Consider the following 24,428-nt stretch of genomic DNA (forward strand, 5'->3'; position numbering starts at 1 on the left):
CCTATTTGAATTTTATGAGTTTGTGTCTACCTGTGTTCCATGTCATAAATGTTCTTTTGATCCTTTTTTTAACAGAGTTTTATTACTAATATTTGAATCTCCTTTCTTGGCAGAGAACATTCAAAAGCACTGCTGTACAGAAAATACTGGTTTTGTGCTCATGTGTGGCAAGTAAATCCTGAAAATGGACACACTGTTCACTGTGCAAGTCAATAACAAAAAGTTTTGTCACTGGGTCACACCGGACCAAACACATGGCACACACTACATGTAGTCTGCAAGCAATCTTTCAATTTTTTTTGGTGCTGTGCCACAGAAGTAGGAAGGTGAACTTCACGTTGCCTCACTGCTGGGCTCCAAAATGGTACTTCAGCAGTAGCAGTGTGGCTGTAAAGGACAGGCTTCACCCCTCACTGAAGATAAGGGATGAGGAGATGACAGTTCTTCAGTAAGGGATTTCAGTAAATAAAATGTGAACCTAGTATAACTCATTCTTTCATCCAACAGATAATTAATTTGGAATGAAACATTTAGTGAATTACCTGAAAAAAAACATTATTTTTGTTGTTTCAGTTGCCAGCCATTCCCTCTCCTCTAGTCCATCCATTTGTTAGAAATACACGTCCCTGCTTAATTCTTTAGGCTATATATTTAAGGAAATTATAGGAAAAATTAACAACTATCTCATTGGTATTTGTTTGAAAACTTTGCTAGGTTTCTGGTAAGTAATTATGATAGACATTTATCCCTAAGCCAGACTCTTTAGGACAGCAATGAATAATCTCCCTGTGTCTGCTGTATATGCAAATGAAACTACCCGAATTAAGAAATACTCTGTGTATTCTTCATATAGTTTTGGTGTGTTCAATCATCCTCTTTTTGTTTCTTAAGTTGCAGGCACCTAAAGTTTGGGTTATATGCATTTGCTATGCTGCTAAGATCATACAGTAACCATTGTTTGCAATCTGAGATACTTACGAGGTTTTAATTTAGTGAGATCCCCATTCTTGTGCATTTTATTCCTTCCCAGATGTACCAAGATTGAAGGCAAAAAATGTGAATTCAACAGGAATTTTCATCTCATCCTTCACACTAAACTGGCTAACCCTCCCTTACAAGCCAGAACTGCAGGCTCAGACCACCCTCATTAATTTCACTGTCACCAGGGACAGGCTGGAAGAGCAGCTGTTGGCTGAGGCTGTTCATGCTGAAAGGCAAGACTCACAAAAATGTAAGGTAAGGACTATATTTTGGTTTTTCTGTTGCCTGCTCTGAGATTTTAAGGCTAGAATTAATATGTCTGTTTGAATCTACAGTACAGTAATTGTTAGTAGCCCATATTAGAAAGATTTTAAGAGTTTGCAAAGTGTAGAAAGTACTTCTACTGATTTGCTCAAATCTGTGCTCCCAAAGGACCTGTCTTGACCTAAAGCTCTGCTAGATATTAAATTCATTGGGATGTTATTCCCACACTTCTCTCTACCACTTGTTTTGCTCTGTGCATTGCATTTCATTTACAGTGCAGGATTAAAGCCCTCTGCAGTGCTTTGTGCTTCAGTGATCTTGATCCAATAAGTGTAAATAAAATTTCATGCCAGTCAGAATGAGGATATGATGGCACTGCTAGGAGCTAGGACATTTGGTTAATAAATCCTAATTTATTCCTGAAAGGATGCAGTTCTGTGGCTGCTGCAGTCATACCAATGTATAGCAACCTATGAGGAGAAATGCTTTTGTAAGTGGGTATAGGAAGGACTTTGGGCAGACTGTAATCTGGAAGATAAAAATGTGAAAAGAAAATACTTAGGGGTGTGAAATGAATAACAAGAATACCTTCTATTTCTCTAGTGTGTCTTTCTGGTTATTAATTAACTAATTAATAAATTAATTAATTAACTAATAAATTAATGAATTAACTAACTTCATCCTCAAATATTTGCTCCACCTGTTTGAGGTACTGCTGCTTCATGCAAGGGCAAACTGGGTCAGGGAGTTTAATTACCCCTAGAAGAATGAAAGCCATATACTTGGGAATGCAATCTGAAAACAGCTGTCCATCTACCCCTGCATCTGCACAGGGCTCCACCTGGGACTGCATGCTTACAAGGCCTGTATCACCCAGGGTTTTCGGTGGGAGTCAGAGTCTGACTGAGAGCTCCCCATAAGACTAGTCAAGCTCTTGCACTCTCACAAGGTCAGTCCAGCAGAGCAGACTTTGACGATGTTTTCCCACTCTGCTGCCAAGGTAAGGTTCTCCAGCCTTGTGTTATTCTCTGGTTTTCTCAGCTGTCATGTAGATTACCACTTGCCATTCCTGGCAAGATCACAGTCCTTTTGTGTAGTCTCAGGAGGAAAGACACTAGGAGAGAGATAAAGTTCTAGTCCATGATGATGTAAACCTTCTCACTTTGGGTGTCCAGAACCTTAAATCTAGTATACTGGGACAGAAAGCAAACTGTCCTTTCAAAATTAAATTAAATGATGTAATTAAACAGAAAATACAGCTCAAAAATGCTATAAAACATTATTTCTTGCTCTAGTTGTTTAAACACAGTGTTTTTGTTGCCTCTGCTAGTCAGTCCTCACCAAGCAGCAGAAGGGTTTCATGACTGAGCTCTAGCAGCTGGAGGATGACAGGCTGCTCAGCTTGTCAGCTGCCCGGGGAAGTCTCCTAGACTACAGTGAACTTGTAAAGAACATCAAACCAGCAAAGTCAGCTGCAGCAGAAATACAACTCAAGGCAATAACAACTGACCTGTTTCTAACAACTTAAAGTCACCTGTAAAATGTCTATTATTAATTAAGTGTAACATTTCTATGAGCTCGAATAGGAATAGTCAAATTGCTGTCTGTCCAGAAAGGGCTGTCCTCCCCATATTCATATTTTCATACCTACAATAGGTAGTTGTCACATGTTTGATTTTTTAGGTGCTTGAATTAGTACTCATAAAATTAATAAATATCAGCATAAAATTTCAACAAATGTATTAATATATAATTGCCATCATTTCACAGATAAACAGGCATATTACTTCAGAGGACAGTTATTCCCTAATGTTTGTCTAAGATAAGAAGCTTACTTCTTTAAATGTTTGCTACTGTCTGAAATAAAGTCAGTTTTCTAGAGTTTATCCATATTCTTTTCTGCATGGATAGGAATATTTTGGCAATTGTGTGGGATAATAATGGCACATTAAAAAATAAACGAGACAACTGTCATCTTTCAGATAGCTGCAGCCAAAGAAAATGAAGTTCAGGATAGCCCGACAAGAGAGCATTACAGACTGACAGCTGGAAGAGCATCCCTTCCTTACTCTGGAAATATCAGCCTGGGCAGTGTCAGCCCCATCTACCAGTTTTCACTGAAGGTAAAAATGTCTCCTGCTGACTTGGTTCCAGAGTGCAAGGAACAGAATTCGGCCTCCAGCAGTGATACCTGATACATTAGTTATTACTTGTACCAGATGTTTACATTGGCAGGGCTGCGTGTCTGAGGAAAGAGAGCACGATGTGATCTCCCGCTGGTCTGTAACATGGTACATCCCCACGGGGCTCTTTGTTAGCTGCCTCCATTCTGACAGTGTTTTCTGACTCTGCTTGCAAAAGTTTACCTTCCTTGTGTTAAGCTATCCCACAGGGCCAGGGAGGAAGAGTTTGGAGGAATTCTGTATGAACAATTCCCTGTTGTAAATCTACCAAATGATCTAGTGCTGTGAGTAAGGGAGATCACCCACTGCAAAATTACCAGCTTGCTTAAGGGAGAGAGTCTCCATGCTGAGTTAAATAAGGAAGCTGAAGTGATGCCATGAAGATTTTTTGCCTTTTCTTTTATACCCCTGTTATACCTTTTTACAACTTCTGTATTCTTAGTGCTTTTTGCCTACATTCTTGGACTTGTTTGTCAAGCTAAGAGACTAAATATTTTAGAAGCTTCGTAGCTAGGGATCAGTATGCCCCAGACCCCAAGGTCCTCTCCAGAACACATTCTGTGAACTAAGATAGAACCATCCAGGAGAAGGCTCCTTGGGGAGGGGGGCTCACTTGAGCCTCTCATTGGGGAATCTTTGATAGATATGCTAATTAGTAAGACCTATAATGTTATACCAGATCTTTTGGGGTGTGCATTTTTGCAGGGTGCATTTCGGCGCATATGACCTGGACATGTGCACCTAAGGATCCTTAAAATAAATACCAAGGTAAAAACCCTTTTTCCCTTCTAACCATGTTTGACTCTTGATTTTAAGACCAGGAAAAGGCATCAGAAGAGTGTTGCTGTTCGCAGCCCTCACCCCTGGTTTGCTGAAAGTTTCCTTTAAAAGCCTCTTGTCAGCCTCTTGCATGTCACACTGCTTAGGTCAGCTCGTTATAGGAGCCTACAGTAAGAAACTGATTCTCCTATGAGCAGAAAAGCAAAAAAAAAATGCAACATTCAAATAAATAAAAATAATTGTACTAACTTTCAGGCCTTCAATGCATCTTCCACAAAGCGATCAAACAGGCTGAAGAATAAGGGGGTTTCAGTGTTTTATCTCTAACATGAGAGAAGCTGTCACATATTCAATCTGGCTTTTCACAAGCCAAGGACTTTTGAAAACGAAAAGCTCCTTTTCCTGGCCCAAACAGCTTTTCAGGTGAGGAAAAATTTTCATATTAGTGATGCTGGCATTTGCTGGATTTGCTGTTTCTTCTCTGTAAGGTGATGCCTGTGCCCAAACCCTATGGTTGTGCAGTTTCTCACACAGGATGACTGCTGATTCAGTGTCAATAATAATTGCAGAAGTCCCAAAGATGCTATCATGTAATTATTTTCATTTAAAATGCTGCAAGGACTTCATAAAGTAGTTTGAGGATAAACAGCGTGACTTAGATGCTTGCAGTTGGATAATTAGGGTTGAAATTGATCCGTTATATAAAGTAAGAAGTAAATAACACATATCCAAACAACATTCAGCCTGTTGCTTTTAATTTTAGTAAGTGTATGCCCTGGAAAAAGTCAGGGCTCAGGTGTACTGGGAGGCAGAGGTGTCTCTGAAGCAAGTCTGATGACTGTTTTCAATTTTGTATGCTATCAAGGTTATTCTAAGTAGTAAAGAGATAGAACTCCTTGAATTGGATTTCCTTTTTCAGTTCAGAGTTGAACACAAAAGAGTCCTGTTGACTTTTTAACTACTCAGCCATGGAGTACCTACCATTAGAGTAGTTTGGGAAAATTGCTTTTCAGTTCTAAATCTTTTTTGTTATTATTTCTGCACACATGCCTCAACTAGACAATTTCAGATAAAGTAATGCATTCTACCATAATTTTTTAGTGGAGCTAGTGATGTCTTCAAAGAGGAGTTTTCTTTACTATTTGAGTGCCTTTTTCCTTAGATATCACATACTGTATCTTGTGAGGAAATTCTGTTTTACCATAATTTGTCTACTCCCCTAAAAACAGAATTTTAACTCCATTCCACTCCCTACTGTAGTAAGAAATATCCCATATAGAGTTTCCAGTTTGTCATATCTAGATGTTTAACAGCAAGCAGACAATGGTAATATCAACCAAAGTAAAGCCTTACCAATAATACTATTTTTATGTTTGTGTGCTTGTATGTATAGATATGTAATTTAGTATTTTAAAGCAAGTCCTGAGTCCCTTGGTTGCACTAGGGTTTTTTACATACCTCAGAAATTATCAGCATCATCCTGTTTCATCATCATGCAAAAGGCACTGCATCTGTATTTGGCTTGCTTCCAGGCTATGGCAGTGATGGATGTGTTCAGAGGGGTAGATAAAGATATTTAAAGATCCACCAAGAAATGGAAGAAGTGAGTGGACTCAAAATATCCAGAAAAGGAGAATTTCCCTGGGAGCAGACAAAAAAAAAGCTCTTTTCAGAAACTAGTAATACTGTCCATCAGGACAGTATGTCAAATGCTCTAAGGTACGAAATCTGAGGGTTCATCTTTCAGGGCAAGGGTGTGTGAGGGTGGTGCCTTGCATGTGTCTGACAAATTCAGATCTTAAGCAAGCAAGTAACTTCTAAAACTGGGTGGTGAACCAGAACTTGAGATCAGTTACTGTGGTCCTTCACAGCCTTTTGTCCTGGTGAAAAGTTTATGAAGAGGTAGTGTGGTAAGACATGAGTCACAGTGTATTTGGAGAGTTGTGATTTTGATTTCTTGTAGATTGAATATAGGCACCTGAGGAGAACAGTCATTGATAAATAGGCATACAGTAAGCTATCCTGTTAATAGCTAAAAATTTATTTTTCAGTGTTAGTTCTCATTATGGTATTAGAGCTGGTAGGTAACCCCACAGGATGACAATTTTTCAGGTCCCCCTTTTGAAAATTCTATGATACCAGGAAAGACTCTGTGTGTATTCAGCTGTGAATCCTGACACAGTTGTTTTCCAGTTGTACTCTTTATGTCTTTTGATCCCAAGTGATGGTCTTATAGACCTGTTGCTCCACACCCCACCACCACCATTTTACCCATTTTTACATGACTTCTGAGAATGCAAGTTTTGTCCTGGGTATTTATTTTTGCCCAACTGCCCCAGCTTTATGTGACAGTATTGCCTGCTTTATTCCTTTTCATTGAGAAGTTGCTGTTTTCTGTCACATGGCCACCATCCTACAGGGAAATGAGGACGATCATCTTCTCTCTTGCTTCACTGCTTTCTTCCCTTCCTGCCTTCAGTTCACTCTCCCGATCCTTTCTCTGACGAAATGACCATCAGTGGAAGATGCTCAAGTCTGAGAATGGTGCAGTCCTGAAGTACTTATCAAGGCACATCTTTTGTGTTTAGCAGCTGTTTTTTCATATATAGGAACTTTGTGGAGGAAAATCTTGGCTCAAGGTATGGGAAAAGCACAAGGATGGATTTAGCAAAATGCTAAGAAGAGGGCAGCCCAGCCACTCCTGTGTTTTTCATCCTGTCTTCATGACTAGACCCACTTGAAGATCATGAGACAATAGGTAAGCCTCTTATTTGCTTCTGGTTCAAGGATCACTTAACTTTCCTCCCATTAAAGAAAGAAAAATTGTGCTAGAAAGTGAAATGGGGCATGCAGGACTAGAAATGTAGATAAATTGATGTATGGTTATGTGCTTGTGTGTATGTGCTTCTACACATATATGTGTAGATGTATTTTTTTTACTGAACAGAACAAAGACTTCTGGATTTATCTGTCACTGGGATGGAATATGCATTACTGTGGGAAAATTGGGCACAGTTTATTTTCAGCAGAAGATTCAAGTTCTGAAGTTTCTTCCACCCCCACCATATTCGTGGCAATGGGGTGGATGAAAAGTGTAAGGCCATAAGCACTACAGTATGAAGAAATTTTTAGAGCATTCCTCTGCTTGGCATAATGTAGGTTTCCTTTGTACTGTTTTCTACCTTTTGACTAGATGAGGGCCAGAGGGCAATTTTCTCCATGCTCATGTAATCTTGTGCCCCCTGTGACTAAATAATGGTCATTATACAAACTATATTCAATTGTATAGGGCTCTGTGGCTTTATACTTAGGATTACTATTCCCCACAGACAATAGTGAGAATACCAGGTTAATACAGCTGTGACCTCACTGTGCTCAATTTAAGCTCAGGCCTCACAAGGTGAGAGGCTTGTGCATTTACCCACTGAACCAATCAGTTAAAAAACTGATGTGGTATCTACCACATGTTGCTCCCTTTTTCATGAGGGAATTGCTCTGTACCCCCCATAAGAGTTTCAAAAGCTCAGTAACAATGCCGAGCATCTATCAAAATGTCAAAAGGTTCATTATCTTAAAACCAAGGGAACAGATTTCTGCGGGCTTTTTCTAATACTAGCAATAAGGCCACTGTCGAGAGCTTGCAATTTTGCTAGTTGAAATTGTAAGGGTTTAGTGAAGTGCTTCAGAGGAAGTAATATGCATTGCACAAGTGATAGTGAAATTAATGGGGGCATTATCATTCTTTTTCCTTTCTGCTTTGCTTATTTTCCTATCTCCTCCCCCTCTGTCACTCACCCTTCCCCAATTATTTCTATTGTAGGCAAAAAGCTTGGGTTCACTATAGATTCTGGAAGATTTCATAATATCTCTCTAGGACAAAGGTGGGAGATGGTTGCAAAGGAGGCACTGAAGAAAGCTGTCCCTCATGGCCATTGGGTTCTTTTCCAAGTGAGTGTCAAATTGTCTCTATGATGGGGAATACCTCCTCAGCTGGAGGGATGTTCCCAGAACAGAAAATATGCAGTGGATTACAGCAAGAGTTCTGAACAACTAATAATCTTCTTCCGTTTGCTTTTGGTGTAACACGAGGAACATCACATTAATAGGGTGTATGTCATGTTTTGCTGAACAGTGCACTCTCCCAGGAGGAACAGGAGAGATAAAACAGAAAGCCCCTGGTGGGTGGGTAGGACTGCCCTCAAGCACACACTTCCCCTGCCTAATTAAGAGCTCCTATTCCATTCAGCAGGCCATAATGGAGACTTTAATGAAATGGGTCTGACTGTCCCTGGGGAAGCTGTATAATTAGTCCTGGAGTGCTGCTTTTCTGAGATAGCAGCCACAGCTCTGGCCAGCTTTGTACAGACCAAGAACCCACTCTGCAGTGGACAAAGAGATCCGTGGGATGCCCTGGCAAGCCGTGGTTTCCCAGCACAGTAATGGAGCAAACAGGAGCACTGCAACCATAAATGCTACTGAAAAAAGATGCTCCCTCCCCAGTGTTTTATGCTAAATAGCCAATGTGTATATGTGACAACCTGTCAGCCCTGAAGCCAAACAACAAATGCATGTTCCAGGCCTTGATATTAAGGTAGTTATGGGAATGGAGTGATTCCCTCCTCTCCTGGTTTTAACCTCAGCAGCCTGCTTGGTCTGCCAACCAGGTTGCCTGCAATAAATGAAGAGATGGGTTAGAGTCAGTGTTTTCTGATGGATGAAACAAAACCACCATGGGATTTGTGAGGGGTCTCGGTGTGCTAGGCACATTGGGAGCATGCACAAACTGCCCCCTTCGTCAGCAATGAAACTGGAAGAATCTTTAACCATATTTCATGTGAGTGAGCTAATCATGCCAGTCTGAAAACAACCCTGCATAGAAATGTTGTGAAGGGAAGAGTCAAGCTGGTTTTCAGGGGAATTTCAGGGTTCTCAGCTGCTCTGGGGGCAGAATGAAAAAATGGGAGATGGTAGAGGCAGTGCTGTGTGTCTGAAGGCACAGGGATGGAAGGGGAGCATCTGAGAAGCTTCTGGTGTTACAGACCTGCTCCATTTTCCAGCCTATTATGCCTGGCTTCTGAGAGAGGAGAGAGACAACAATTTTGCTGTGAAACTTTTTGATAGTGAAGAATTCTGGGAAGTCTGAAAGGAAACTTAATGAAGATGTTGGACCAAATCCCAAATGGAGCTAAGCTAGCTAGAACTATTGGGATTTGGATGCACTCAGTGCTTCTCACACTTTAGTCTTCTGGGTTTGGGCCCAAAAACCCTGTAAGCTTATGTTTCAAAAATTTTTGGATCAAAAAAATGAGGTATTTTACTTTTGATTTTATTGGAGGCTAGAGGGTATATAATTAGATATTAAAAAGAAAAAAACAAACCAACCTACACCTGCTATTCTGACTGACCTGGGAAATACTTTAAAAATTATTTTGGCTTCAGATCTAGCAAAAGCAGTTGGCACAGTGTTTGGCAAACTGGCAGAAGAAAGACTGACTTCATTTTTTTGATATCAGTTTTAACTCTTCTGTCACTTGTAATTAATACCTCAAATTCAGACATCTTGAACATATTGAATGTTTTTGCTGTTATTATATTTAGGCTTGAATCACTTCCACTTTGCATTGGGTGGATGCAGCCTATATGAAAATTCGGGTGCGTCCAGGCTGCAATCACATAACATGATATGAAAGTCTCCCTCTTTTTCCATTCCCCTATTCCTTTTTCCACATGGCAAGGGACAATTTGGGAATATCCCCCCAGCAGACCTCATAATAAAGTGATGCAGCAGCTAGGGCGTGGCATATTGCATTCTTTGGCAGTAATTCCTCCTGCACTGCATGGGGATTGTCAGTGCAATCAGCAGGTTCTGGCACATCAGTGAAGGGCCAAAGAAAAGCTCACGGATGAGTTACAATTTGAGTTGAAATGTTAGGACAGTAACAAAGAAAGGTGGAGTGTTGGATAATGGTGTGGTTAAAACATCTTTAGCTCAGATACATTTTAAACTTTTCTCGATATTACTGTTTTTCACCAGTAGGTGCTTTGGAGGCAGACATTTTCCAATAACTCTCTTCTCTGATCTATCAGTGTCTTTCCACTGTGTTCGTATATCTAGAACTTTAAAGACAGTTACACTCTGAAGTAGTCTGATATACTTCCTAAGCAGCAGGATAGCTGGGACCATTTTTCTGTCTAGCACTTCTGTCTTGCTCCTGGTATGTCTTGGACATGTTTTGTCCTAGGTTCCCAGTTCTACAGGGCACTTAAGTAGAGTCCAGATGTCTTCTGAGCAATGCTTGTCTTTGTATGTGATAACACCCACAACCACAGATCACTTAACCCTGATTTTATAATATTTTCATTAGCTTCAGAATCAAGGCCTTAAATTTTAGAAGCTAACAGTGAAACCTCAGTACATACCAAGAAATGGCAATGACTTAACTGTTTCCCATTAAAAACTCACAATGACAATATCTTAAGGATCAAATTTATTTGGTTTTGTACAATAACCATATTGGCTGTTTTTCAACAGAATATTCATCTAAGTAGCCGAGTGGTTCAGAACCTTGGACAAACTCCTTGGGCAATACAGTATGTCATTCTGACTTCTGTGTCTTTATCAGTGCTGAGCCAGCTCCAACCCTAGAAGAGCACATCATTCTCCAAGGAATACCAGAAAATTCAATTAAAATTACTGATGAACCTCCTACAGGGATGCTGGCTAATTTCCACACTGCTCTCTATGGTTTCAACCAGGTAAAAGCAAGTTATATTTTTTTCCCTGTTGTTTGGTTTAATTACTCCTTCCCCTGTGGGGAGAAGTGGTAGCATTAATGACCATTCTCTGGGAGACCAGGGCTTTGGGACCATTGCAATTCCAAACTATCCTGAGAGCTGCAGGTTGCCAGCCCTCTGTGCCCTGCACTACCTCTGTGTTTCCCATCAGTGTTGGGCAGGAGGAAAGGCGTGACAATAACACAAACATTTGCACTATTCAGTATAGACAAGCACAGGTATGCTTACAAAGACAGAAAGAGCATTTATTACACCAGCTTTAGCACTTATGAAAAAAAGATGTATATGCTCTGAAGTCAGAGCTCTTCCATTTAATGGTACTTGCATATTTTGCTCTGCTCTAAATTTGGGTTGACCAAATGCATGGTCATGACCATTCTCCCACAGAGTGGATTTACATACCTGGGTGTGCAGGCAATGGCTCAGTACCCTGTGTATGGATTCCTGCAGTCAGGCATAAAGAAAGGAATTAAAGAGTAAGGGTTATGTGCCATTTGTTGTTTTGTCTTTTGCTCTTTCCCTGTGTGAGGTTCTGCTGGGTGGGTGGAAAGAAGAAGGAGGAGAAAGAAGACATGAGAATGTGCAGAGCAGGCGCATGACAGGTTCTGCATAGCTTCCTTCCCTCCAGATCCCTGATTATCCCTGTCTGCTACCCCAGGAACTTGTAGAAAGATCTTCAAGCCCGGTGTGAGTCAGCTTCCCTGCAGCAGTGGAAGTGCTGGAGCAGTCGCTTGTTCATATCAGCAAAGCAGACCATGGTGAAGGCAGCTGAACTGCACACTTTCACCTTCCAGCAAGGGATTCACATCAGTGAATCAGCTCTGTTACTTGAGCACAGCACACATGATGGCAGAGCTGGGATGTGAAAAGGGTAAGAGTTCCTTTAAAAAGGAATACTAACCAGTGCCAGGGAAAAAAAATAGGAAATAAAAAAAGCTGTGTCCAAGCTACAACTGGATTGATTTTGATGGTATGGGTTGATTTGGAAAGATATTTGTGAGAAAGGAAGAATAGCTGTGGTTTTGTAGCTGAGCAGCTGACTATTAATACAGCATTTTGTTCTTTTATCTATTTTTTATAACTTATTATAATAATACTTTTAATGGAAAGCTGAAAAAGTTAGAAAAAGTTTTTAATAAAGGTCATTCATGTACATTGTTGTCCTGCTTCAGTCTGTGTTTAGTGAAAGAATATATATCTGTATAAATTTGAATTAACCAACTTCTAAGCTTTGTACTTAGCTCTATTTTCTCACCCACTATTCTGAGCTGTGAGTATTTGTGGCTTACCACAAATTCCTGTGCAGACACCATCTTTAATACATTTCTGGTTGAGGTATTTAATTTCTTTTTGTTCAATAACAAAAAAAAAATCAAACTATGCCTAATCCAGATGGAATATACTTCATGGGTTTGTGGTTTTATTCAGGGTAGAAACTTGTGTTGTATTTTTCATGGTTAAACTCAACATTCTGATTTAAGGAAGTTTTTTGATCAGACATAAAATCCTTCACCTTTGCCCAGATTCTGCTACATGTTGTTCAGTTCAGGATGATCTATTTCCTTTTGAAAGGCAAGACTTTATCCCTCTGATGTTCCTCCCACACATCATTGTTTTCAAGGGTATCAAAATAGTTTTGTTATGTTCATTACTTCTTAAACTAAAGGATAAAATATAGAAAAATATCAGAGAAATAAGGATTAATTTCTGCAGGTTTTACAGGCAAATGCCAAATAATTTAAAAACCAGCTGAAGCCCTGTGCTGAATCTCATTTTGCTGAGATTCTCTACTAACACTATAAATAATGAAGGCAAAAAGAAAAATATTAAACCTCAATTTCAACCATGGCTTTTTGGGAAATGGTGAAAAATTTCAGTGAGTTTGAAAGCTTTTAAATAAAGCTAAACTAGTAAATTTTACTTGAGATAAAATCTATGGATGATTTAGCTAAGAAACTGTAGTGGTTATCTAAGTAATATTTATGGAGTTCTAGTATCTAAGTAATATTTATGGAGTTCTAGGTATAGTCTCAGTTTTTGTTGGTTTCAGTAGCACAACAGTTCTCCTTTCCTAAGGGACATTTGGGAATAAAAATGTCACTATCAACAATTTAGCATCTGGGAATTACTGCAAAAAATACTGCCCAATAGCCTCTGATCCTTTAGAAACCTCTTTCTCACTCTCCTTCCGTCTCCAGGCTTGTGAGTGCTCCCTTTTGGCAGCTGAGGCTGGCACACCTCTCGGTAGCACTGCTGGTTGCTAGTGCATAAGTTAATCCTTTTTTCTTTGACAGGATACCCTTGAACTGTGTACCAGAGAAGGGGAATTTAAAAGCATCCTTTTTCCTCTGTGCAATTTTCACACTTGCGTTGCTGGGAGACTGAAGTTTGGCCCTCGGGGCTGGAATGGAAGGTACCCGATCAGCACCAGAGACCTCTGTCTGTGTCACTGTTCTCGGCAACTCTTTGGAGGCCCACAAGAAGGTAAGAAGTGGTCAGGTAACCACACACCGAGGTCATTTCCACTCAATCACATGTTTATACTGAATGGGGAGGACACAGTTCTTTCCCTGAAGCTGTTATTTAAGTAGCTGGCGTTATATGATGCTGTTGCTGAGTATGAAAATAAACCAGATCAAAAGGGTGGGGGTTATGGGCTTTTTTCTGGCAGTGGATGCTTGAACTTTGTAATATAGGTCAAACCAGTTCCACATCAGTAGCTAAGGGGGAAAAAAATGCCCTTCATTATGTTAACAAAAACAGGGGTTTACATGTGCATATATGCCAAATTCATTAGGCAGGTAATGAAGCATTTGCACAAATGTAATTACAAACAGCAATTCTGACAGTTCATAACACTGCATTAATAATCACTACAATTAGTTCTGATGATGGAAGCAATTTACAGCACGTCACATGTATAAATAATGGTGCATTTCCTGAATGTGTCATTATTATGTATTAAGGATGCCACCTTGTTGTGACTTTCTCAGTAATGTTCCCCTTGAGTCAAAGTTAAGGATACATGAGTGATTTTTTTTCTGAGCTACAGCATATTTCATACTTGTATAGTTTAAATACTGAGTTGAGGTCATTTGTGTAAGTTCAGCATGTGAAAATGTGAAATGCCTAAATAAAAGGCAGTAATTTTTTGTTACTGAATGATATAGGATATTATTGAATAGATCCTCCCATTTTAGTAGTTTAAATAAATTTCAGAGATATTTATAAAGAAAAAAAAGAGATCGAAGTGTCACCCCTTGATGATATAGTTTCTTCCATATCTCTCAGCTTGTATTTACTCTTAGAAATTAATTTTCTTTTTGTCTTCATGCCCCTACTAACCTTTATTTAGTTAGTAGGACATCAAGCTGTTTTTCCTTTTTGTGGTACTTGGTGTCATAGTGAAATAATTGCTTAATTTTATTATGATGATTTAATAATGTTTCCCATTTAGAAAACAAGTCTATAAAATCAGCTTATTCCAACCCTTAGTTTTCTTTGCTAATAAATCTTGCTGCTTTAAGCTGTTCTTTTCAAACTACAATTCATAAGCTGGATAATTCATTTTGCTAATTAATGAGAGGGAGGATTCTGATGGCAGGGAATACTAGAAAGGTCTGTAAGAGCAAGAATTATTACTTCTCTCCTCTTGGTAATATTGCTTATTGGCCTTTCTCATTGTACTGCTTAGTGATTCATTATCCTGCGGCTTCATAGGGATTTTTTTTAATGTAGATATTGGAGAGAAAAATAAGACAATAGTTTTTTTTTAAATGTGACTTTGTATGTATATATGCATGTCTATGACCTTGTGCGTATACATATATATATATACACATATATATATATATATGTGTGTGTGTGTGGTCTTCCAATTTATTGTCCTTTGGGAACAACTTCCTGAAGACAATTAGGCATTGACCAGAAAGCAGAAAGCATAAACTGGGCGACTTGAGTGAGCCCATCAGCTAGTGGAAATCGCATAACTCCGCTATAACTTCCACTGGTTTATAGTGTTTTGCCATGAATATTTAATCTTGTATCTCAGTTTTTCCTCCTGCTCAGATAAACTCTAGCACACCAACCTGCGATAGTTAAGGTCTCTTCATGGGAAGTACAGGATGCCTGATCCTGCCTCACTGTCCCACTCTTGCCCTCCACCTTCTGGTCCCCACACACATGCTCATGGAGTTGTCATTGGAGGTTGTAAAGGGGGGAGGTAGATTCTGTCCTCTCCATTATCCACCCACCCAGCAATGACTCTGTGGGTTTTTTGGGTACAACAGACCAGTTTTCTATAGAGTACAATGGCAATTATGTGAACCTGACAGCCCAAAATATTTCTAATGCAAACTCCACAGTTTTCTCACACTCACAAAAATGTCCCTTTTATATCACCAGCTTTGATTATTCCAGTATAATCAATGTCCCAGAAGTGTGAAGCTGAATGAGCTTGTACTGCATTAGAATATTGATATACTCTTCCAAAAGACAAAAGACAAAGCAATTTCTTGAGATAAATATATATGAAATTAGAAAAACATTAAATGAGGTTTTGCTGCCGACAAAGAGAAAAGCAGGTTTATTCTCACTGTGAGAACGTTTCGTTCTAAATCCAAGTTGTTGGCATTTTTCACAGGGATTCTCTGTTCAGCCTTCTCATCACAGGCATGCAGCACGGCATATTATATTCCAGTGGCTTTTTTAATTTTTTTTTTTTTTTCATTTTCTTTGAACCAGTCTAAAATAAAGATGGATTAGCATTTCACATAATCAAATTGCTGCATACAAGTTTATATAGCAAGCAGGCTGGAATAGCTTCAGCTATTTTACTTGTTCTGTTCTGTCACATCATGCAACATTTAAAGCCTATAATTAAGTTTTTACTTGAACTGTTGGGAGGCAAATACTGCCCCCAAGGGCGTAAAGGTTCCTGTCTGCAAAGGTTTCATCACAAACTGGCATATTTTGCAAACCGAAGGGGAGCAAAAAGAAGTTTCAATGCTCTGAAGCCAAATAAAAGAGAAAGACAGTGGTTCCTTTAATAAAATGTTTTACCACCCTTAACCACATGCTTTATCACTGGCATTATGACTAGAATTCTGCAATAAACTTAATGTTTATATGACGTGGCGGTAATGGGATATTAATTCAATTTTTATCGAAGTTCTTGAATACTTCCCAAATTCCAAAAATGTAGAATTTCAGTAACTAAATGTTCCCTAGTGAGGAGATATAAAAGACTGCAATCAGATACAAGTTTTTTACTTCTCCTCCAAGAAAGGCACGGTAGGTTATCTTCCTGTCACTCATGAGAATTATGTTTTTAAAGATCTGTATGGGAAAATACACGCACTTGTTCATGAAGTTATGTTCTGTCATATAATGTGGTGTTCTGAAAATGTGGTTTTCTCTAAAGTTTTTTTTTATAAGGGTTAAGGTAGAAAGTATAAAGCTCAGATAATAGATTTTACACCCTTACTGAATTTTAATCACAAATTTGCTATTTTTGCTCATATACCTCTCACTGGATTGAAATAAAAGAAATCTGGTTTTAATGTTATTTGCTGAACAAAACAAACCCAGCAATGCAAATGTATAACCATGCAGCTTTCTGAAAGGAAGTAGTAGGATTTCTTTTGTGTCTCTTAGCAGCATTTAGCTGAACAGGTTTGGTTTGTCCTTTAAACAGCTGACTTGTTTTATTCAGTGATGCATTCTATTCCCCAGGTGGGTTCCATGGGCAGACTTTCATTACCTCCTCGGTGAGATCGTGCAAGGTGGCCACATCACAGGTGCCTGGCACCGCAGGCTCTGCTGGGTCTGTCTGCAAGAATTCCTCAGCCCACTCCTGGTGAGAACTTTCATACATGCCTAAAGCTCTTGAACATGTACAGAGTATGTTCAGCCTAAGGGAAAGAGAAGACCACATGCTTTCTCATTCAGGCGGCCCCACCTGTAGCAAGGTCTTGTCCGGCTGTGGGGGAATAAATTTGGCAATGATTTATCATGAGCAGACTTTGGCTGAAAGGGTTTGTGAGTTGGTGTACTGCTCGTTTACTTTTGCAAGTCCCATTAATTGGTAACTTGAATTCAGTACTTCATAACACTACTTGTATAGTGAGCTCAATGACATTGGATTCACTTAGGTTTCCATTTTCCTAGGAAAACTATTTAAAGGTGCTTCCATTTAGAAACATTTGGGTTGGCATGGGAAAGTATCTCTTAGGGAACTGCGCTTTAGCCAATGTGACTGATAGCCTCACCAGTTTCAGCAGTCCAGAATGGCACTGTCCTCAGAACTTACACTTGTCTTTGCACATTTTCTTCCTCAAAAAAATAATAGAATGGAAATGTTATACATTTCCTTGCATCTCCCTCTTTCTAAAATAGGGAAAATAGCTTGTAAGACTGTTTTTAATTTTCCACTATTCTCTCACCTGTTTCTGTAGCTTTGTCAGGTTACCACCAGCTGATATTACTGAATTATTCAAATTTCACTATTAAGTTTTTGTCTGGAAAGAAGTGTATGTGGAGCATCCATGGCTCCAAAGTGCCAGATTGCCAAAGCTGCTTCTAATCAGCAGCAAATACTAGAAGTTTTGAGGCTACAAAAAGAAAATGTTACTATAACTTTAGTTCTAAGAAGTTTTGCACAGAAACTACTTTAATCTATTTTCATATACACACAGTTTTATCAAATGTGGATATTTATATCAGGGTGTGTGTATATATGTGCACACATATATATAATATACATATATAATATATGTATTGTATATATGTATTTTTATATATACATGAAAAATATTTTTAAACCCTGTTTTCTTCTCCATAGCTGCTGAGGAAGTCACTTTAGAGAACTGATTGTACAAAATTTGCTAAAAACTGCCAAGAAATTATTCAAGCGCCCTTTCCAGAATTGTTATTTTTGTTATCCAAAGGTAAAAAGCTCATTTATGAGGAAAAAAAAAAAATTATCATGTTATGTGTGAGCAGGCCATTTGTGGAGCCAGGCTAAGCTGGGAAAAGTGCCCCTTTCACCCCTGGCAGTGGGCTGCAGCCTGCCTTTTGGCTGTGAGCGAGAGGAGCAGGCTGGTGTCTCCTTGGTCCCGAACAAGCAGGTTTTCATATGTCAAAGAGCCACACTCAGATGAAGGCAATTGGAAGTAACTGCTCAGAAGAAGATGCCCAAGAGTAAGTTGCCATGGAGATGGAAAGGCTAAACACCACTGTACTCCTGACCCCGAAAGAGGCTGATTTCTCCACATGACAGCTGAGGTCGTGGGGGCATGGTGGGAAGCTCATCCTGCTGGCTCCAGTTCTGCCTCTAGCCTATGGATAAGTAAAGAATTACTGCTTTACTACTTTAGGTAGTCCATTAACCTTCACAAGCCTGAACTTTCATTCAAATAATTGCAAAATAAGTATAGATGGTGAAACCTGAACAGAATCACTGCTATTTGTATGGCCTTTGGAAAGTTTAGGGACCCAACCCTGAGTGTGGATCCACTGGTATTTTAAACAGTGAGGTATCTTTCTGAGCTTCTTGCTGTAACTGGAAAAAGATAAAGACCAGAATTACCAGCAAAACCAGAAAATCATTCAGTGTCTGGCAGCCAAATGAATGTAAACAGGATGGCCCCTTCATCAGCAGTGGGGCTTTGTGTTCACTGGGGAGATTACCTTCTCTTTTTAACTTCTTGCCTTATGATGAGTTCTTTTAGCTATAAATTCATTCCACAAGGTCCGTGAGAATGACCCACTGTGCGCCAGCTTTGATAGACCTCGCCTGGGAACAGTCATAAAGACAGAAGGGCAGCAAGTTCCTCTACACACCCCAGTAACCCACAGCCTCCCTCTGTGCACACGACTCCCACAGATGCAGTAAAGCCTGATTTAAGTGCCAGCAGAGAGACTGGTAAGTACAGATTGTCTGACAGAATTGATCTTCCACTCGAGGTAAATAGCAGGGCTTTTTTCAAAACCTCAGCACTACTTCAAAGTGGCGTCTTAAGATATAGCTTATTGTGGGTAAGGTTAGTGGTGCAAGTTCAGGCACAGGTAAATGGCTGGTTGCAGAACTAAAATGACTTCAGAAATAAGTGCTTACTGGTGTTATTTTGAGCAGTAGCTTGTTGTAGACTGTTCTAAATGCCAAAAGCTGTTAAATGTTATTGTGATTTTGTGGAGTGGACCCTGCATTAGGAAGAAATAGCTTTTGTGAAAAGTACCACTTACAGCTAGAAATATTCTTCAGCAAAAACAACTTCAAGCCTTGTTTAAATTGCAGACAGCTCTGTGACAATAAGTTCAGAGAAATTCTTTGAATCCAGTGAAGTTCTTACAACACTGGAGATGGAGAAGTCTGTAAAATAAATGTGATTGCTACAGTGATTTTTATTGGGATTTACAGTGATTTTTAATTTTAAAATGTGATTTTTATTCTTATCTATTTATTACTTTTTATTTTATTTAGGAGGTCAGCCCACTGAGAGTACATCTCACTAAAATCCTGTCTACCTACAAAAATCTTGATCTGCTCCAAAGTCCCAAGACTTATCTTAAATATCCTGACAGTTAGGGTCTTCCTGCTCTATAGGAACAGTGCAGTTAATAGTACTCAATGTTGGCTCAATATTGAGCGGGCTGAGACCTTAATTTTTTCTCCTGTTAAAATTATCACCACTGTCTATCTCACTGAAGCCAAAGCAGCAGCACAAAAGCCCATGCAAGACTCCTACACTTGGAGAGATGCAGTGGAGTAGCTTGATTTTCTTTTCTTGTTCCAGCTCCTGGCTGCCAATAGCCAGGCAGAAGAGAATGGAAGGGACATCAATACATAAAGAAATGTCCTGACTTGCAACTGTTCCTGTGGGAAGTGAAAGGGGATCACTGTTTCTGACAAGTTGCTCATATTCTGACGTGTGATATCACAGTTTCACACTCCATTTACCTATCTCTTGTACCTGTCTCTCGCTGTGACCTCTTTAAGGTTATTTTGAATGCAGTGTGTTTGTGCAAAGCCCCTAATTAATGACACACTGAACAGAACTAATGCTATGGTTCGTGTTAATACATGACAGGGTTGAGGTGAGTTGAGGGTCCAGTCCTTCCTCTCCCACAGGTATCCTGTGTGACTCTCTCCTGTCTCAGACTCATCTGCAAAATGGCATAAGAATCCTTGCTTAGCTGCTGAGGGGATGCAGACTTTCAGTACTTAAAATAAACTTGCCTCAGTAGTGACAGTCCTTAAAATAAATGCAAAGCATCCTCATGAAGGAAGAAGTGACCCCACAGAAAATGGAATTGTCAAGAAATTATGCAAATAGTAACTATGCTGGGCATACTTTGGTAACCTTGTTCCATTGTATCTGAACATGCAGGTGTCGTGTCCACAGACTTGAAACAAATTTCTGAAACTTCATAGATACACAAGAATGTTTCAAGAACTGGTGTCAGCATTATCAGTAACATTATTGATTCTTTTACTACAGTTTGAAGGAGAACTGGCACCACGTTTCTTGGCCCCAGAAAATCTGGATTATGATGGATACCATAAATACATGAAACAGATGAAATGCTTCCACCTGAAAGCACTGTACTATATGGACTGCACCCCAATGCTGTTGTCTTGACAACAATATCAGATAATCTCTTCAAAATTCCTTTGGAAATGCAACCCATATATACATGGGAGAGGGATCAGGCCAGTCTGCAGAGAAAGATGTGAAGTTCTTCATCCAGTGTGTTGTCAGTGCTGTTAATGACAGGTGGAATACACATCTTACTGTGTTATTTCAGCAATAGACATAATTTCTGGGGGTGGGGAGGGGGGGGGAAAGGCATCAAATTGGAAAAGATCAGATGAGTGTTAATGGCTGGGATAATGCACCAGCCTGGCTTAAGGTGTACTGCACTGGGAACACATTTGGACCAAAGGGATTTGGACCAGAGGAACACCTAACCTGTTATGCAGATAATTTCTTTTTCATGTTGAATTTAACGTGGGGTGGGAAACAAGGTATGGACCTATCTCCTTTTTTTTGTATGCTTTTATAAGTAAGTACAGCAACAAAACCTTACTAACAAAAAGGCGTGGTTGGTTGAATTGGTGGGTCTGGTCTTGACCTCTTTCCTTTGTTCCCATCTCCTGCATGATAAAACCTCTTAGGATAGCTTTCCTATGCCTTCCCATTTGTGCCAAGCATAGGAAGTCCCTCCTAGACTGCACTCCCTTTTCTGCTGCATTCACAGCACAGCCTATAAGTGGTGTGCAGGCTTTCCATGCCAGGAAAGAGCCCAAGCAGAGGCTTTCCCACTGCTTCCCTTCCTGGGCATTTGATCTAAACAGGAGCCTGTGGCTGTTCCAAGGGACTTCCCCTGCAAGGAGTAGCAGAAGAGAAGGTTTTCAGGGAGTTTTAGTTTTCTGGCAGTCTGAATAGGTAAAACCTGGCCAAGGAGGCTGTCTCACCACCTCTTAGCCTCAGCACCTCACCACAGAACCTGGAGTTTAGCAGAACAATAACATTGTTATTGTTTTATAATAACAATCTGATAAACTATCAGGTTCTGGGTTAAATGGACCAACCCTAGTACAAGGATAAGCTTTGTCACTTAATAAGGAGTTAACTGGGACATTGTAGTTCTGTTCATAGTCAAGATATGTCAGACGCACAGATACATTACTTTAGCCAAACTCATTCCAGAAAAATGTAAAAGAATGGGTTTTAAGCACAGAATATCACTGGTGCTGTGCTTAAGAGATTAAATGAATAAAGGAACAGGGAAGGAAAATGTAATCACAAATCTCAGCTAGTTCTGTTTTCTGATCTTGCCATCTTCTGCATCTTCCTCTCTTGAGTGTAGATCTGAGAAACTATGTCCAGATGCCCCAAAGCCTGGCATATGACGAGACTGAGCCTTCAGCTCCTTATCCTTACCAGAGTTAATTAAAGTCCCCTGTGACTGCCACTCTGGTTCTGCATTTCTCTGTTCCTTTCTTTACTCTCTCCTTTTCCTCTGAGAGCTCTTTTTTTTCCTCTTATCACTATCAGATCATGGAGGTTTTGCAGGAGGAAATGTGACAGCTCTGCATGCAAGTAGCCAAACATTGCTTCATCTCCTGGGGGAAACTTGTGCTTTTCATGCTCAGTTCCCATCCACTTTAGGGAGTCTGGACTATAATATATGGCATTCATCATTAAGTCTGCCAAAGCTAGGGATGAAACAGAGGCTGAGCTGCATTAATGAATGCTGTGATTTCAATTCCTGCTCATTAGTACTGTTATGAATTGTTCTTCAGTTACGTTCTGCCTCAGTTCCAGAGCAGGCCTGCAGGGACAAAGGCTCTTCTTGGGGGTGATTTGTGTGCGCCTGTGTCTCTGCTGTGTTTTGCCTAATGCCTGAGACAGCAAGGACTGTAGGTGGTGGAGGGGGTCATGGAAGCTATTAGGTACTAGAGAAATACAAACTACTGATCACACTTGACTGAAAATCAAGACAATTCCAGGGTGTATCCTAGTAACAGCAGTCATCCCAAGTTCATCCCAATGTGTTAGTAAGCTTCAGGGGTCAATGCTACCTGAAAATGTAAAGCTAAATAGAAGCTGCTAAGTGTTAATTGGTTTGCAACAATTCCTCTCAATACCATTGCCAAAAAGACAGCAAAGGTGAGGGAGGGGGCATCTCTGGTTTTTATCTAAGAAAATGAGATGTTTGTACTCTTCTGTAGAAATCAGACTTGAAAGTAGAAGAGTCATAAAGAGTTGATTGCTGGGATTTCTATTGGCTCTGTTGTATTGTCCTGGACAGGTTAAGAATGTTCTGGATGATATTCTGGAGATGCTTCCTGAGAAGCTTAACATAGCAGAAATCATGCAGGATGACTATTGCCTGGAGATCCCATGCTCTTGTTTGCATTGAGGACTGTAAGATGATGAACTTTTTCTTTTCAGAGATCCATAGGTCTTTTAAAAAGCTGGACCTCGGTCTGAAGGCAAATTACTTATTTCAGGGGGTTTTGTGGCTTTTTTGGAAATGAAAGAACAGTTATTCTTTATGTATGCTTTTTATTTTTCTCCAAAGGGGGAGCTGATGTTTTCTGCTCACAGGGAAGAGCTGCAATACACACTCTTCTGTGATGTTGTGCCAGACACATGGACTAAACCAGCACATCCATTCACACACAGCTTTGTACCCCACAGTGACAGGGTTTAGCTACTATGCACAGAGCTATTCCAGTGACTCAAGCCCAACAGCTCTGTTCCATTCATTTTTCTTCCAAATTTTGTCCTAATGAAAGTCAGTTTTCCTTTGAAGTGGGTTTTGTAGAAATGCCAAGCACTTTGCTAAAGCGAAGGCTCCGTCACCTCCCTTTGTCCCAAGTACTAGGCGTCTTCAGCATCTTGTGGAATTCCTTTTCCTTTAGCCTGCCACCACCAGTGGTTTGACATGGATGAAATAGGCATTGTTTTGGGAAATTCTTCTGATACCTCATGGCAATGTATGCTCCATTATGCCATTATTCAGAGCCTCTGTCAGACTTCCTTATGTTCCTGATTTGGACTTTGCTCTGGCTTATAGGAAGTTTAAATGCACAAATGAAGATGCTATCAGACAATTTGCATTTAAGAAGCCATCAGCTGTTAGCAAATTCTGGCAGTTTCTGAAGGTCTGTTAACATGACTCATGGTGATGTTCAGGTTTCTCCCCAAGACAGCAGATTTTACAGGACTAAGCATACCCCCATTCCCTGCTGCCAGCAACCCATCCCATGCTGATGACTTCTACAACTGATTTCAGACATATACTTGCATCAGGGAAACAACAAATTCCACTGAAACAATTACCTTATACTTACATAATCTTATACTTTCTGGTGTCTTCAGCAATGTACTTTCTCTGTAGACAGAAGTACTCTTTATACTTGAAATCTGTAGTTTGTCTAAAAAAGGCAGTACACATACAGTTAAGGCAGGGGCTATTGATGCTTCTCTTTTAGGGTTACTGATTTTCTCATGTGGTGCTGAGAACTCAACATCTGGACACAGAACCTTGTGCTGCCAGCAGTGGTGGGGCTCTCTGGCTTGTTCCATCCTCAGTCCTTTCTGACAGGTCAGCAACAACAGTTGTAGGGCACCAAGCATATGGTTTCAATGCCAGACATTTTTCTTTAACCATTGGTGTTAGCTATGTTTGTGATGCTGTTTGGAGAGTTAATCACAGTTTAAATAAAAAGATAAAAATCACCTTAATATCAGAATAATCATCTCCTGAAAGCAGGGAGAACAACCCAAACTTGTCCTCAGGCTACTCAGCAGTGTGAAGACAAAGCAGCTAAGGAAATAAAAGCTTGAATTTTATAGTTTAAAAAAGGTTTAAGAGTGCAAGTTTTTCTACCATTATTATTTAACCAATTCA

At 39.8% G+C, this 24,428-nt stretch overlaps 1 protein-coding gene across 1 annotated transcript in view; it reads left to right on the plus strand.

Moving 5' to 3' along the window:
• DNAH11 (dynein axonemal heavy chain 11) overlaps positions 1-20,741 on the plus strand; it is a 98,575-nt gene extending 77,834 nt beyond the window's left edge. Inside the window, 20 exon segments of the mRNA XM_069004751.1 lie at positions 1,031-1,109; positions 1,111-1,236; positions 2,576-2,740; positions 3,228-3,368; positions 4,464-4,470; positions 4,473-4,499; positions 4,502-4,582; positions 4,585-4,631; positions 5,074-5,143; positions 5,146-5,184; positions 5,733-5,895; positions 6,818-6,966; positions 8,029-8,156; positions 10,741-10,752; positions 10,754-10,803; positions 10,805-10,964; positions 13,298-13,487; positions 16,737-16,860; positions 18,754-18,927; positions 20,504-20,741. Of these exon segments, the coding sequence (XP_068860852.1) occupies positions 1,031-1,109; positions 1,111-1,236; positions 2,576-2,740; positions 3,228-3,368; positions 4,464-4,470; positions 4,473-4,499; positions 4,502-4,582; positions 4,585-4,631; positions 5,074-5,143; positions 5,146-5,184; positions 5,733-5,895; positions 6,818-6,966; positions 8,029-8,156; positions 10,741-10,752; positions 10,754-10,803; positions 10,805-10,964; positions 13,298-13,487; positions 16,737-16,860; positions 18,754-18,814 (1,819 nt within the window). The 3' untranslated portion in view covers positions 18,815-18,927; positions 20,504-20,741.
• The last annotated feature ends 3,687 nt before the right edge of the window (positions 20,742-24,428 follow it).

Source organism: Aphelocoma coerulescens, chromosome 2 (genome assembly GCF_041296385.1).
Source record: "Aphelocoma coerulescens isolate FSJ_1873_10779 chromosome 2, UR_Acoe_1.0, whole genome shotgun sequence".
NCBI lineage: Eukaryota > Metazoa > Chordata > Aves > Passeriformes > Corvidae > Aphelocoma > Aphelocoma coerulescens.